The sequence below is a fragment of the Panicum virgatum genome, chromosome 9K (genome assembly GCF_016808335.1).
Source record: "Panicum virgatum strain AP13 chromosome 9K, P.virgatum_v5, whole genome shotgun sequence".
Taxonomy (NCBI): Eukaryota; Viridiplantae; Streptophyta; class Magnoliopsida; order Poales; family Poaceae; genus Panicum; species Panicum virgatum.
Window position 1 is genome coordinate 25274730 of NC_053144.1, and position 16567 is coordinate 25291296.

Sequence of the window (16567 nt, forward strand, 5' to 3'; positions counted from 1 at the left end):
TGAAGGGGAGATTTAGAGGCCTTCTCATTTTAGGAGCTCAAGTAGAAAACCTATTTTTTAGACTTCACTCTTTACATTTAGAGCGGGGATTTTAATAGGGAGCGGGGACTCTGATAGGGTTTGCTGGAGTTGCTTTAAGGCTGTTTTCAACAGTTCCTCCTAAATTCGATCTCTAAAAAAGAATATTCCTTCTCCCATATACCAATTTCATCCCCCACACAAAATTTTTCTCCAACAATATCCCCCACACTACTCCCCCTATACCCCACCATCACATATTTTACTCATTTTCTCCTAACTACCACTTCCCTCTTCATTCTCTCTCTTTCCCGTGGTGACCGGGGGAACCCAAGACGCCGGCGAACGGGCCTCCGCTGCCGGTGCTCCTTGGCCCTCGCCGATCCTTCGGAGGGCAGGATCGAGAGTTGGGCCACCAGATCTACCCTTGCTGGTCTGCGTCCGCTCTCATTGTCTGTCCGGCGGCGCGTCCCGTGCAACAAGCAGACGGATCCCCGCCGACTGTTGTCCGCGGCGCAGGCGGGCGGACGCTGCTGCTGTGACCTCCTGCGTGTCAGCTCGGAAGGCGTTGGCGGCAGACGAAGAGGGTGAACCTGCTGAAGGCAAGTATCTCTGCGTTTTCCAGGGTCAGTGGACCATCTTCGATCCACTCTTCTCTGTCTCCTGCTGTGTTAAATCATTTTGGAACCCGGATTTGTGTTTCGTGGCTGAGAAATTGAAGCGTCCCCTCATAAGAGAAGACTTAAATGTGATACAAACATCAGTCCCAGGAGGCTGATGACACATTTATTACATCAGATGGTTCATTACCCGTACAACTCTACGCGGTAGTGAGCAGAGAACCGCCACTATCGCGAGGATTACAACCCACACCCACACAACGATATTAATAATAAAAAGAGGGTCATCAGAGTATTGTGTCATGCGGTATCTCCTGCGGGTGACCCTAATCCACAGGCAAGGCTGGGTGCAGGACGGTACCCTACTCAACGTCTTCAGGAACGAAGTCTGGGTCTTCCTCTGTAAAAATCAAGAATGGGGTGAGTACAAACGTACTCAGCAAGTCCAACCACACCCACGGAGGGGAAATAAACAGAGTATAATGCACAGGGTAATTCAAGGATAAGGTTAAGGTTTACTTTTGCGGAAAGCAATATTTTATGCAAAGGTTCATTTTGAAAGAGAATATTTCCAAAACCAGTTTCCTTGTTCCGAGTAACGCGAAGGGTTGATCCACACAGGATCCAAGTTTTAGACTGCTACCGGACTACTCATCCGCCGTACTACACGACACAACTGTCGGACACATTTCCAAAACAACTCACGCCAACCCATCCCACAATAAACACTAGTTATGTGACCACACCGTAACTCGCCCAGTACCGTGGTCACGGCTATTCGAATAGGTTTTAACTCTGCAGAGGTGTGCAACTTTACCCACAAGCGGGGTACCGCAACTCGATCACCTTAGTGTCGGTGCAGATCCCAACAAAGCCATTACCCACCTTAGCTAGACCTGACTAGCCATCACGGGATGCACCAAGGGGTTATCGACCTATCACAGAGGTTCCAACCGGGGCATAAGTCACACAGAGCTAATCCCTTCTCCTTGATCACCCGTTGCTCTTAGCTCTCCTGATGGCTATCAGACTAACTAGTGGGGTTTATGCTAAGCCGTTGCCCATACAACGGTTGAGTGGTTTGCACGATAGTGGAGTTAGGTGAGATGACATACCAACTCGGTCCTTAGGGGTGACAAGATGGATATCTCCCTTTCTTGCTCTGCCACACAGGCACAAGCACACCAAACGGCAAATCACACAGAAATGCCATCCATCCCGTCTAGACTTATCTTTTCGAGAATTCCACTTTTATCCCTTCCCACACACACGCATTTTCTTTATAAAACAAGTTGTATTGAGTATGAGATCCTAAGCGTTCTAGCAGCGATTAATGTCCAAACAAAACAGATTCCGACATTAATCTAGGTGGTCAAGGAATGGTTATAACAAATCAAGGGGTGGCTATCCAACCGTATTTTCAGCGAGCAAAACATATGCAATTTTTTGTAAAATAGGCCAATAGGTTGTGTTTATAAAAACTGGGACAAAAGCGTGCATCAAAGGATGAGATTGAACTTGCCGTCTTCAAATCCTTCCGGGAGGTCCTGATCGAAGCACTGTCCTTCGGGTTCGGGGTCGCGGAACTGGTCCTCGTTCACCTATTCACAGTACTGCTCGTCGACGGGTTCTCCCTCATTCACACCGTGATCTACGACGCATACAAACACGCACACAATCAAGAAACAAAAATAAAAGTTTTATCGTTGAGCTCGAATCGGAAATAGTTAAGATATGGAGTTCGGAGTAATATTTTAGGGTGGTTTCCTAGTGGCATGGGCAAAACTATGTCATGAGAGGCGTGGTAAAATTTTAGGTAGGTCCGATGTCGTTTGGCGCATGAAATGATAGGTTACAGGAAGGTTTAGGGGTTAAATAAGGGTCCGGGGGCCTATTTGCAATTATTTCTGGGCGTGGAAGGGGCTGATTGTAATTTCTAGAGATATCCGGGACATACTGAAAAGATGTAGGGGTTTATTTATAATTAAGTTTATATGGTGGGGGTTTTCTTTGTAAATATTGTAAAGGGTAGGGCTTAATTAGCAAAAGGGCTAAAGGGTGGAGGGATTTTTAAATAAATACGTCAAAGGGCAGGGGGGTATGGGCATTTTTGCCCTGTCTCCTTCCTCCCCTTGCGCTGAGAAACAGGCGACAGCCCGGAGTAGGGGGAAAAGGGAGAGAAGGGGGAGGCGAATCGATTCCCCTACCTAGCTCAGGCTGGGATGGAGCGAGGCGTCTGGGCTATGAGGGCCGGCGGCGGCGGTGCTAGGCGGCTCAGGCGGTGGCGCTAGGGGAGCAGAGGAGGAGCTAGGGCGGCGGTGGTGGCTCATGGTGGCGAAGGGCAACGCGGAGTGCCTCTTTATAGCCCGAGTAAGGCGGTGGAGCGGTGCGGGGGTAGGTGGCCGGCTAGGGAGCTCCGCGGGCGGCCATTAATGGCGCTCGGCCGGTCTCGCGTGTCGCGGAGCGGTGCGAGCGGTGAGGCCGCAGCACAGGGCGAGCTGCTATGCGCGGGCATGGCTAGGCATGCTTGACAGTGGGCCCGAGCGTTGGCGCGACGCAGACGGCGGCGTGCGGCGTGCGACGTGCGTGCGGCTCAGCGGGCGGCGCGGTGAGGCGGCCAGGCGACATGACGCGTCGTCGAGCGGCTCAGCAGGCAGTGCGGCCGCATGGGTCACGTTGAGGCACCTGGGAACGGGCGCGCGCACGTCTGTGTTAGGGGCAGGGCCGGCGTGGCGCGCGCAGCGGCAGTTCATGCGGCGCGAGCGGGGGCAGCGGCGAGCGGCGCGGCGGTGCACATGGGGCGTAGGGGCGAGCGGGACCGGGATGGCGTGGCCGCATGCGCGCGAGTGGCGCGACGCGCGGGCCAGGAGCAGCGTGTCGCGGCAGGCGGTGCAGCGAGCGTGCGGGAAGGCGAGGTCGTGCTGGGGCGTGCGCGCCGAGCGGGCTGCGAAGCGGCTCGGGGGCGGCAGGGTGCCCGGGCCAGAGGGAGGGGAGACTCGCACGGGAGGGGGCAGGCCGGGAGCGGGGAGCGGCCGGGCTGAGCGGCGCTCGGGAAAGGAGAGAGAGAGAAAGGAGAGAGGAGGAAAGAAAAGAAAAGAAGAAAAGAGAAAAAGAAAATGGAAAAAGGAAAAAGAAAAAGAAAAGGAGGGAGAGGGAGAAAAAGAGAGACTCGCGGCGAGCCTTTCGGCGGCGACCACGACGCCGGTCGGGCACGCGCGGATGTCTTCGCGTTCCCATGTAGCTTCTTCTACTCCGTGTCTGCTCCACTAAACTCTGCAAATCCGTACTTCGGAGTTTCTTGTCCTCCTGGTGACAGTGTCCAGAATTTTGATCGGTATCTCCTGATATCGCAAGTCTGGCTGCAGATCTATTGCTTCTATTGGCACATATTCTGCCTCGGGTACCTTCAAACACCTCCTCAACTGCGAGACATGAAACACTGGGTGTATGTCCGACATTTCTTCTGTTAGCTCTAGACGGTACGCTACTGCTCCAACTTTCTTCAGAACTCGGTACGGTCCAATGTACCGAGGCGCCAACTTTCCTTGCACCCGAAATCTTTGGGTTCCTCTAATGGGTGACACCTTGAGATAAACAAAATCTCCTGGGTTGGAGCTTATTTCATGTCTTTTCTTATATGCGTAGCTCTTTTGCCTTGACTAGGCTGCCTTCAGATTTTCTCAAATCTCGGCAACTCTTTCTTCCGCTTCCTTTATAAGTGCGGGTCCGACTAGGGCCCGTTCTCCAACTTCTGACCACATTAGGGGGGTTCTGCACTTTCTCCCGTAAAGAGCTTCGAACGGTGACATGCCCAAGCTTGCTTGGTAGCTGTTGTTGTATGAAAACTCGGCATAGGGTAAACTCTGTTCTCAATACTTGCCATAGGTAAGGACACATGCTCTCAACATATCCTCCATGATCTGATTCACCCTTTCTGTCTGGCCATCCATTTGCGGGTGATAAGCGGAGCTGAAATCCAACTTGGTGCCCATGGCTTTATGTAGACTTTTCCAAAACCTAGAGGTGAACTGGGTCCCTCTATCTGAGACAATTCGGCTGGGCACACCATGCAGCTTTACTGTGTTTTCCACATAGAACTTGGCTAGCTTTCCCCCCACCGTAGTTGGTTCATACGGGTATGAAGTGAGCCGATTTAGTGAGTCGGTCCACTATTACCCATATGGAGTCGTGACCTTTCTGGGTCCTGGGCAAACCCACTACAAAATCCATTCCTATCTCGTCCCACTTCCAAACCGGGATGGGTAGGGGTTGCAACAGCCCTGCTGGCTTCTGATGTTCGGCCTTGATCCTTTGACAAGTATCACAACGGGCTACAAACCGTGCAATGTCCGCCTTCATCCTGTTCCACCAATATTTTTGTTTTAAGTCCATATACATTTTGGTGGATCCTGGGTGAATGGAGTATGCCGAGTTGTGAGCTTCATCCATGATTATTTGCCTGAAGTCTCCTTTCTAGGGCACACAAATTCTATCTTTATACCATAAGGTTCCCCTATTATCCACCCTAAAATCTGGTGCCTTATTTTCTCCAGTCTGCCTCCAGAGTTCCATCAGCCCCTTGTCCGAACTCTGTGCCTTTCTGATTCTGTCCTCTAGTGTGGATTGGACATTCAGCACTTGGCTGGAACCTCGAGGAACAATGTGCACATTCAATCGTGCTATTTTCTCTTGCAGATGATCATCCTTGGGTCCATAGGATTTCCGGCTTAGGGCATCAGCTACCACGTTAGCCTTGCCAGGGTGGTAATGGATTTCCAAATTATATTCTTTAATCAATTCCAGCCATCTTCTTTGCCTTAAGTTCAAATCTGGCTGGGTAAAGATATACTTCATGCTCTTATGGTCTGTATAAATCTCGCACTTATTTCCAATAAAATAATGCCTCCAAATTTTAAGTGCATGCACTACGGCTGCAAGTTCCAGATCATGGGTTGGATAATTCTGCTCATGAGGCCGGAGCTGGCGGGAAGCATATGCAACGACTTTCTCGTCTTGCATGAGTACACAACCCAGTCCTTGTCGGGATGCATCACAATAGATGACAAAATCCCGATGAATGTACGGTAGGGTCAGCACTGGAGCGGTCGTCAACCTATTCTTCAATTCTTGAAAACTCCTCTCACATGACTCTGTCCAGGTGAATTTCTTTTCCTTCTTGAGCAGCTCTGTCATGGGCTGGGCTATCTTGGAAAATCCTTCAATGAATTTCCAATAATACCCAGCTAATCCGAGAAAACTTCTGATCTCACTGACGTTGGTCGGTTGCTGCCAGTTGGAAACTGTTTCGATCTTCTCGGGGTCCACTACTACTCCTTCTGTGGTCAGAATATGACCAAGGAAAGCTACTTTCTCCAGCCATAATTCACATTTGCTGAATTTAGCATATAGCCTGTGTACTCTTAATTTTTCCAGAACCACTCTCAGATATTGCTCGTGCTCCGGAACACTCTTCGAGTAAATAAGTATGTCGTCAATGAAGACTACGACAAACTTATCTAACTCATCCATAAATATCTTGTTCATGAGGTTCATGAAATAAGCAAGGGCATTTGTGAGTCCAAAGGACATTACAGTGAACTCAAATTACCCGTATCGGGTGACAAAGGCTGTCTTCGGGATGTCGCTCTCTCTAATCTTGAGCTGAAAATATCCTGACCTCAGATCGATCTTGGAGAAGTACTTGGCCCCTTTTAACTGATCAAAAAGGTCATCGATCCTGGGGAGGGGATACTTATTCTTGATGGTTACTTCGTTCAGCGCCCGATAATCTACACACAACCTCATACTCCCATCTTTCTTCTTGACAAACCGGACTGGGGCTCCCCAAGGCGACGAGTTTGATCTGATGAAGCCAATTCGTTGTAATTCTTCTAGCTGCTTCTTTAATTCTGCTAATTCGGAGGCTGCCATCTTATAGGGTCTTTTGGCTATAGGGGCGGTTCCAGGGACAAGGTCGATGACAAACTCTATATCCCTATCTGGTGGCATCCCAGGGAGTTCTTCCGGGAAAACATCTGGGTACTTATTTACCACTGGGACTCCTTCTAAGGACTTGGCTTCCATGCTAAACACCATCGGGTCTGATCCACTTACCCGGGTATGGCAGGTTACTCGTACTCCTTCCGGGTTTGTCAGGTGCACCACATTGTCCGTACAACCTATGAGGCCATTGTGTCGGCTTAACCAGTCCATTCCAAGGATCACCTCTATTCCCTAGGACTTTAGTACTACTAAGTCTGCTAAAAATTCTACCCCACTTAAATTGATCCTTACCCGTAGACAACCTAGTTGACACTTGATGTCACCTCCAGGCGTCTGGGTTATTAGGGGTGTTTTTAGTAGTACTGTAGGTATTTTGTGCTTTTCCACAAAACTCGAGGATATGAATAAGTGTGATGCTCCAGAATCAAATAACACTGTTGCAAGAGCTGAGCTGACTAGGTACTCACCGAGCACTACGCCCTGAGCTCCTTGAGCCTCCTGTGCGTTGATATGGTTGACGCGGGCTCGTCCAAATGACTGCTGGGGCTGCCTCATCTGCTGACTGTTGTTGTTGGCATTGCTGTTGTTGCGGATGGGCACTCGGTTGGCACCTGACAGAACTGGCCTTGGTCCATTCACTGTATTGGAGAATGCTGATGTAGCCAGCTTGTTCTTGGCATATGGGCAGTTGGCAATGAAATGCCCTGTCTCTCGGCAGTTGAAACAGACCCTAGCATTGCTGTTGTTGGTGGTGACCTGGCTTGCATTGCTCTGCGGGGCCTTCATGGTGTTCTGGCTCCGGAACTGCGTGTTAGAGGCTTATGGGCCTGTCACTTGAGATTGAGTCCTATACTGCATTGGAGCCTGATACCTTGGTGCAGTATAGTTGAAGCTTCTTGATTTCTGGAAGTGATCCTGCTGGCGGGACTTGCTTTCCAGAAACTTGCGCTTGTTATCTTTCCTCACATCAATTTTGGCCCTCTCTGTAAGAATAGCCTTGTTCATCAGGGTGTTGAAATCCAGGTAGATCTATGGAGTAAGCAAGGTCCGGAGTTCTGGGTTTAATCCTTTTTTGAACATATCCTGCTTCTTCTCATCGTCATTCACCTCTTCTGGGGCATATCGGGCCAACTCCATGAACTGATGGGTGTACTCTTCCACCGACATGCTTCCCTGCTGCAGAGCGCGGAACTCATCCGCCTTGCGCATCATGGTGGCCAAGGGGATATGATATCGGCGGAATCCCTTCACAAATTCCTTCCATGTGATGGTGGAGGCATCTTCGGCGGTGGCACAGTAATTCTCCCACCAGGCTAAGGCAGTCCCGATGAGTTGGTGTGCTGCCAGAAGAACTTTGTCTCGATCCTGGCATTCAAACGGCTCGAGCTTCCTCTGAATCACACGCAGCCAATCGTCTGCATCCAAGGGGTTGCTGGATCCGGCAAAAGTGGGCGGCTTGGTCCTCAGAGAAGCCGTCAGCTTGTCATTCATGGTTTGCTCTCGGGGCCGCTTGTTTACGAGAGCATTGGCCAGTGTTTCCAAGATGAGGGTCTGGTTGTGAATTATGTGGGCCAGATCTCCGAGGGGTGGAGGTGTTGGCAGTGGCACTTCTCCTTGATTCTCTCCTCGGTTCTGACTCACTTCCTGTTCATCCTGGGGAGGGTTCTGTCCATTAGGCTGCACTTCCGTGCCAGCGACTGCAGGGTTCCGAATGCGGGAGGCCCTCGTAACGCTTCGGGAGGCCATCTGTAAATTGGGTAGAGTTTTTGTGAGATTGGGATTAAGTGATGTTTAAGTTATTTAATTCGAAATTTTGAAAAGACAGAATTTATCTTCTGCCGAAGCACACAACTAAGAAGCACACAAACATGGCAAACAACAAGCACACACAACTTTATTACTGCAAGGGAGGGTACAACACGGGGCAAGACTAAAACACGTACTACACGTCCGGGTACAGGTTCATACTTAAGGGTACAACTTAAGCCATGGGCTTGGAAGGGTACAACACTAGGTCGTCGTCAGACATCCTACTCGCGGGGCGAGCCTTCTTCTGGGCGGAACGTGCTTCCAGGGGAACAGACAACTCGCCCTCTTCTATATTTCCGTTTTCCAGGGGTTGCGCAACAGCTTCTCTTTCGACGGCGGCAGTAGGCCCTTCAGGGTTCTCGGGTGGGGCTTGTGGGGTTATCACAAGTGGCCCCCATCCTATGATGGGTGTCCCGAGTAGAACTTGTTTTTCCCCAATTGCCGGGACTGGGGTTCCACTTCTGGTCTATTCTTGCATACGCCGGTCTCGGACTTGCCTGAGGCTCTCCTGAGCAACTGCTTCACTGCTGACCGTGGCTGCGGCTCTTGCCTCGGCTTGGGCTGCTCATACCTGTTGCAGTCTCACCGCGAGCTCTGCTTGCTCGGCTCGATGGGTCTGCTCCCTCAGAATGTTGGCTTGCTCGTCAAAGAGCTGATCCAAGGCGGCTAGGTAGGTAGCCACTTGGTATAGAGGGTCCTCTTCATGGCGGCGCCGTTCCAGACTTCTCATGCGTGCTTCCCAAACTGGGGTTCTGATGGCCGGCGGAAAGAACCTCATTGGCGTGGGGGCTAGGTGTTCTTCGAAAATCCGGCACAGGTAACGGAGCGCCTTTCTGATGGCCAAGGGATAGGTGTCTTGGTGCCAAAACCCCGTAGCGGTCACTCGCTACGGCTGGATGTCGGGGTAGCGATCACTCCTGGCGATGACCAGGATCACCCTGCAGTGGAGGGTACCATGGTGCTCGTACTCTCTGCTGTAGTACCTTGGGCGTTCCATAACGCCAAGGCTTTCCAGGGCGTTGATCAACAGGGTGGGGGAAGCCAGGTGCAGCTTGGCAATTGCCCTGGGTCCATCCTTCCTCAGCCATCTGAAAACAAAGATAGGGTGAATAAACTTGCACAATTATTTGGGGTACACAAAGGGAGTAGATGATATTTATTATTGCAACATGGTGGGATACAGACTTCATGGATACACGATTATTAGGGCAAAGGTTCTAGCTTGGGGTGCTACTTCTATAATGGGGATTCTTCCTCGATCCTAAGAGGGCGCTTCTTCAGTGGAAGATACTGATCCATCACGTCATCTTCGGTCTGAGTACATTTATCCCAATGGGTTTCTTCGGGTTCTTCTTCTTCAGTCTGAGTGCCTAAATCCCATTGGGCTTCTTCGGGTTCTTCTTCTTCCTCCTCTATCCACCCACCTATTCCTCTGCGAGCCTCGTACTCTTGTATTCGGGCTTGGAGAGCGGCTAAGGAATTCTCGACGTGTGTGGCTCTTGCCTGTTGTTATTCCAGTTCCGCCTCACACTCTTGCATTTGGGCTTGGAGAGTGGCTAGGGAATACTCGGCGCGTGCGGCTCTTGTCCGTTGTTCATCCAGCTCTTGGGTTGCCTTTTCTGCTCTGTGGACTTGTTGCTTCAGTTGTGCCGCTTGTTCGCGGTAGAGCTCATCCAGGCCGGTGAGATAGATGGATAGGTGGGAGACCGTATCTTCTAGGTCTTCTTCTTCTCTTCCAAGTCCTCTCATCCGGGCAATCCATGTGCGTCCTCTTCCTTCAGTCGGCGGGAAAAATCCCATAGGGGTCCGCTGAAGGTGATGCCTGTAGATCACGCGTAGACGTCGCAGGGCTTTGCGAGCGGCTTTTCGATAGGTATCCGGAAAGCGAAAACCAGTGGTGGAGATGAACCAAGGGTCCACATCTGGGTAGCGGATGCTCTTTCCCACGAAGATCATCAGGTCGCACCGAAGAGTGCCCTTGGAGTCGTACTCCCGGTAGACAAACTCTGGTGGGTCCACAACTCCGATGCGTTCCAAGCTGAGTATCAAAAACTTAGGAAGGCCGGGCTCTGCGTGACAGATTCTGCCAATCCATCCATTGTCAGCCATCTAGAACAGAGCAAGAACCAGTGGTGAGTGTTTGTGTGAAAAGAAGGATTAAGGAGAAAAAGTCCTAATGTGAAAGCGCCTGAAAAGGGGTTTCGCTCCTAGGGTCATGTCCTACGGCCAACCTACAACTCTGATACCACCTGAAGCATCCCCTCATAAGAGAAGACTTAAATGTGATACAAACATCAGTCCCAGGAGGCTGATGACACATTTATTACATCAGATGGTTCATTACCGTACAACTCTACGCGGTAGTGAGCAGAGAAACGCCACTATCGCGAGGATTACAACCCACACCCACACAACGATATTAATAATAAAAAGAGGGTCATCAGAGTATTGCGCCATGCGGTATCTCCTGCGGGTGACCCTAATCCACAGGCAAGGCTGGGTGCAGGACGGTACCCTACTCGACATCTTCAGGAACGAAGTCTGGGTCTTCCTCTGTAAAAATCAAGAATGGGTGAGTACAAACGTACTCAGCAAGTCCAACCACACCCACGGAGGGGAAATAAACAGAGTATAATGCACAGGGTAATTCAAGGATAAGGTTAAGGTTTACTTTTGCGGAAAGCAATATTTTATGCAAAGGTTCATTTTGAAAGAGAACATTTCCAAAACCAGTTTCCTTGTTCCGAGTAACGCGAAGGGTTGATCCACACAGGATCCAAGTTTTAGACTGCTACCGGACTACTCATCCGCCGTAGTACACGACACAACTGTCGGACACATTTCCAAAACAACTCACGCCAACCCATCCCACAATAAACACTAGTTATGTGACCACACCGTAACTCACCCAGTACCGTGGGCACGGCTATTCGAATAGGTTTTAACTCTGCAGAGGTGTGCAACTTTACCCACAAGCGGGGTACCGCAACTCGATCAGCTTAGTGTCGGTGCAGATCCCAACAAAGCCATTACCCACCTTAGCTAGACCTGACTAGCCATCACGGGATGCACCAAGGGGTTATCGACCTATCACAGAGGTTCCAACCGGGGCATAAGTCACACAGAGCTAATCCCTTCTCCTTGATCACTCGTTGCTCTTAGCTCTCCTGATGGCTATCAGACTAACTAGTGGGGTTTATGCTAAGCCGTTGCCCATACAACGGTCGAGTGGTTTGCATGATAGTGGAGTTAGGTGAGATGACACACCAACTCGGTCCTTAGGGGTGACAAGATGGATATCTCCCTTCCTTGCTCTGCCACACAGGCACAAGCACACCAAACGGCAAATCACACAGAAATGCCATCCATCCCGTCTAGACTTATCTTTTCGAGAATTCCACTTCTATCCCTTCCCACACACACGCATTTTCTTTATAAAACAAGTTGTATTGAGTATGAGATCCTAAGCGTTCTAGCAGCGATTAATGTCCAAACAAAACACATTCAGACATTAATCTAGGTGGTCAAGGAATGGTTATAACAAATCAAGGGATGGCTATCCAACCGTGTTTTCAGCGAGCAAAACATATGCAATTTTTGTAAAACAGGTCAATAGGTTGTGTTTATAAAAACTGGGACAAAAGCATGCATCAAAGGATGGGATTGAACTTGCCGTCTTCAAATCCTTCCGGGAGGTCCTGATCGAAGCACTGTCCTTCGGGTTCGGGGTCGCGGAACTGGTCCTCGTTCGCCTGTTCACAGTACTGCTCGTCGACGGGTTCTCCCTCGTTCACACCGTGATCTACGACGCATACAAACACGCACACAATCAAGAAACTAAAATAAAAGTTTTATCGTTGAGCTCGAATCGGAAATAGTTAAGATATGGAGTTCGGAGTAATATTTTAGGGTGGTTTCCTAGTGGCATGGGCAAAACTATGTCATGAGAGGCCTGGAAAAGTTTTAGGTAGGTCCGAGGTCGTTTGGCGCATGAAATGATAGGTTACAGGAAGGTTTAGGGTTAAATAAGGCTCCAGGGGCCTATTTGCAATTATTTCTGGGCATGGAATGGCCTGATTGTAATTTCTAGAGATATCCGGGACATACTGAAAAGGTGTAGGGGTTTATTTATAATTAAGTTTATATGGTGGGGGTTTTCTTTGTAAATATTGTAAAGGGTAGGGCTTAATTAGCAAAAGGGCTAAAGGGTGGAGGGATTTTTAAATAAATACGTCAAAGGACAGGGGGGTATGGGCATATTTGCCCTGTCTCCTTCCTCCCCTCGCGCTGAGAAACAGGGGAGGGGGCGACGCTCGTCGGAGCTCGCGGGGCCCGCGGCCTGGCGACGGCCCGGAGTAGGGGGAAAAGGGAGAGAAGGGGGAGGCGAATCGATTCCCCTACCTAGCTCAGGCTGGGATGGAGCGAGGCGGCAGGGCTACGAGGGCCGGCGGCGCCGGCACTAGGCGGCTCTGGCGGCGGCGCTAGGGGAGCAGAGGAGGAGCTAGGGTGGCGGTGGTTGCTCGTGGTGGCGAAGGGCAACGCGGAGGGCCTCTTTATAGCCCGAGTAAGGCGGTGGAGCAGTGCGGGGGTAGGTGGCCGGCTAGCGAGCTCCGCGGGCGGCCATTAATGGTGCTCGGCCGGTCTCGCGTGTCGCAGAGCGGTGCGAGCGGCGAGGCCGCAGCATAGGGCGAGCGGCTGTGCGCGGGCGTGGCTCGGCGTGCTTGGCAGCGGGCCCGAGCGTTGGCGCGACGCAGACGACGTCGTGCCGCGTGCGACGTGCGTGCGGCTGAGCGGGCGGTGTAGTGAGGCGGCCAGGCGACGTGATGCGTCGTCGAGCGGCTCAGCGGGCAGCGCGGCCGCGTGGGTCGCGTGGAGGCAGCCGGGAACGGGCGCGCGCGCGTCGTGCGAGGGGCTGGGCCGGCGTGGTGGAGTGGAGGGGGCAGCGGCGAGCGGCGCGGTGGTGCACGTGGGGCGCAGGGGCGAGCGGGACCGGGGCGGCGTGGCCGCGTGCACGCGAGTGGTGCGACGCGCGGGCCAGGAGCAGCGTGTCGCGGCGGGCGGTGCGGCGAGCGGCTGCTGTGCAGTGCGCGGGAAGGCGAGGTCGGGCTGGGGCGTGCGCGCCGAGCGGGCTGCGGAGCGGCTCGGGGGCGACGGGGTGCCCGGGCCAGAGGGAGGGGAGACTCGCGCGGGAGGGGGCAGGCCGGGAGCGGGGAGCGGCCGGGCTGAGCGGCGCTAGGGAAAGGAGAGAGAGAGAGAAAGGAGAGAGGAGGAAAGAAAAGAAAAGAAGAAAAGAGAAAAAGAAAATGGAAAAAGGAAAAAGAAAAAGAAAAGGAGGGAGAGGGAGAAAAAGAGAGACTCGCGGCGAGCCTTTCGGCGGTGACCACGACGCCGGTCGGGCACGCACGGCTGTCGCGTCCGCGTGCCGCGGATTTGGGGGGAAGTGGCGTGCGCGGATCGAGGGAAACAGAGGGACGGAATGGAGACTGGATTCGGGTGTCGGGACAGGGGAAAGATTTTGGGAGTTAGGGTTCAGGTTTTAGGAGGTTTTGAGCTCTACGACGAAAACTTTTGCAAATAAATAATTTAGCGCGTGATTTAATTTTAACGGATTTTCGGGATGTCACAGAAATCCATTAGAGTGTATGAACTAATGCTTTCTTAAAAAATTCTAAGACGTCATAGTTCATAAATTAGACAATTTGGCATCCGATCCACAATCCTGAGCTAGAGAAACTCACGCTCCTGAGCAATGCAGAGCTATTAATTAGTCATGTCATTACGGTAGGTTCAGTGCAAATAATGTAGGAACCGGTGCATTTACATGTTAATTACTCCTGTCATTGCTGCCGAGGAATATATTTATTATAGTTTCTTGTTTAGTGGTAATAATTCTTTACTGTTATTCAAGTTTGTGACATGTAATCTTTTTGCAACTTTGTGGTCTGTTATTTGTTGCACTTCTGAAGGTCTGCACAAGTCATGGAGGACAAAAACTTGCTGCTGAAATACCTAGATGTCGCGTACGACTCTGATGAAGAGATGGATATGGAGCTCGATGAAATGGAGGAAGTGATGTCCGTGATGTTCGTCATGGAGGAGCAGCAGCACATGATCCCCAGAGCTCCCCAGCTGCCACGCGATGTTGTTTGTCGTAACTTCAAAGAGGGCCATGACAGGATATGGGCACACTACTTTGCGCCGAACCCAGTGTATGACCCCAAAAAATTTCGTCGCCGGTACGGTTTGCGCAAGACTTTGCATATTGATTTTTTGTTCCAATTTATGATCAATGGACCTGTGAAAGTAGACACTTCACCATTTTCTAATACGTGCTACTCCTATAACTGCAGGTTTCGTATGGCAAGGCATGTGTTCAATAGGATAGTAGATGCAGTCAAGCTTGTGGACAAGGAGTTCGTTCAGCGACATGACTGCACTGGGCTCATGGGATTGAGCAGTTTACAGAAGTGTGTTGCCTCCATTCGGATCCTAGCATATGGACTCCCAGCTGATGCTGTGGACGAGTATATCCAAATTGGTGACTCCACTGCTCTAAAGGCAATGCGGCATTTCTGTAGAGCTATTATCAAAGCCTTTGGTGCAACCTATCTCCGTGCACCAAATCAGCAGGATATAGCTCGGCTACTTGCTGAAGGGGAGAGTCGGGGATTTCCTGGCATGCTAGGAAGTATTGATTGTATGCATTGGGAGTGGCGTAACTGCCCAACAGCGTGGAAGGGTCAGTTCACTGGAATATACAAGAAGCCGTCCATGATCCTTGAGGCTGTCGCTGATCACAAGCTTTGGTTTTGGCATGCGTACTTTGGCATGCCCGGTAGCTGCAATGACATCAACGTGGTTCACCGCTCGCCGCTCTTCTCCCGATACATGGAGGGTCAGACAGCCCCTGTAAACTTCAACGTGAATGGAAGGGCGTACGACACGGGTTATTACTTGGCTGATGGTATATACCCCGACTGGATTGCCTTTGTCAAGAGTGTGCGTCAGCCTATGGAGAGGAAGACACATCATTTCGCAGCTCAGCAAGAATCAGCCCGAAAGGACATCGAGAGAGCTTTTGGTGTCCTGCAAGCAAGATGGGCATTGGTTCGAGGGCCAGCTTATGGTTGGGACAAGCGAGCAATTGGTGAAATAATGAAAGCTTGCATTATCATGCATAACATGGTAGTCGAAGACGAGGGCGACGGCGCCATGAACACCAACTTCGACAGCCTTGGGGACCTTGCAGATCTTCGGACAGGCATCCTTGCACAGCGAGATGCTTTTGTGAGAGCGCATCACAAGCTCCGGAACCGTGAAGTTCATGGTCAGCTGCAGGTAGACCTGATAGAGCATCAATGGACTCGTCTTGGTGCTAGGTTGAGGTCTAATGGAGCTACAATGTGAGGCTCTAGCAGCTTTGTGGAAATTGTGCTTGAATCTAGCAGCTTTGTGGACATTGTATTTTAATCTAGCAGCTTTGTGAAATTTGTGCTTGAATCTAGCAGTATGACCTACTATTAATTTGTGCTTGAATCTGAGTGTACTCATTCCAGAATATCCCCCCTCTATTTCATACATATAAATGGTTCTCGAATACTGAAAGTGAAAGTGAACTGAATACACAAGTATAAATGGTTCTCGAATACTAATACATATGGTTCTCACACGCTAATACAAATGGTTCTCACACACAAATATAAATGGTTCGCACACGCTAATAGAAATAGTTCTCACACACAAATATAAATGGTTCGCACACGCTAATAGAAATAGTTCTCACACACAAATACAAGTGGTCACACACTACAGATTCTTGTTGTCTCAGTCTGAACTTGGGTTCGTGTACTTGGCAAGAATTTTGTCCTGCTGAGCCTTGTAGAACGGGCGGAGACGCGGAATGCACATATCTAGATCAATGCTCAAAAACCGCTCTTCATTAGCCACAATCCTAGCCTCCCTCTCCTTTTCTTCCTGGGCCAACCGCCTGTCCTCTATGGCCAAACGACATTCCTCAAGCCTCATATTATGCTCCATCTTCTCCTTCTCAAGCTCCACTTGACGGTCCAGCTTCTCCTTCTCGATTGCAACTATGTGGGCAAGGAGCACATTCTTCT

General features: G+C 50.8%; 1 protein-coding gene across 1 annotated transcript; it reads left to right on the top strand.

Moving 5' to 3' along the window:
* Positions 1–3461: 3461 nt before the first annotated feature.
* On the top strand, positions 3462–15857 carry LOC120647874 (protein ALP1-like). Its single transcript, XM_039924692.1, has 3 exons — positions 3462–3652; positions 14417–14659; positions 14801–15857. Exons 1-3 carry the CDS (start codon positions 3462–3464, stop codon positions 15855–15857), a joined length of 1491 nt encoding a protein of 496 aa, XP_039780626.1.
* The last annotated feature ends 710 nt before the right edge of the window (positions 15858–16567 follow it).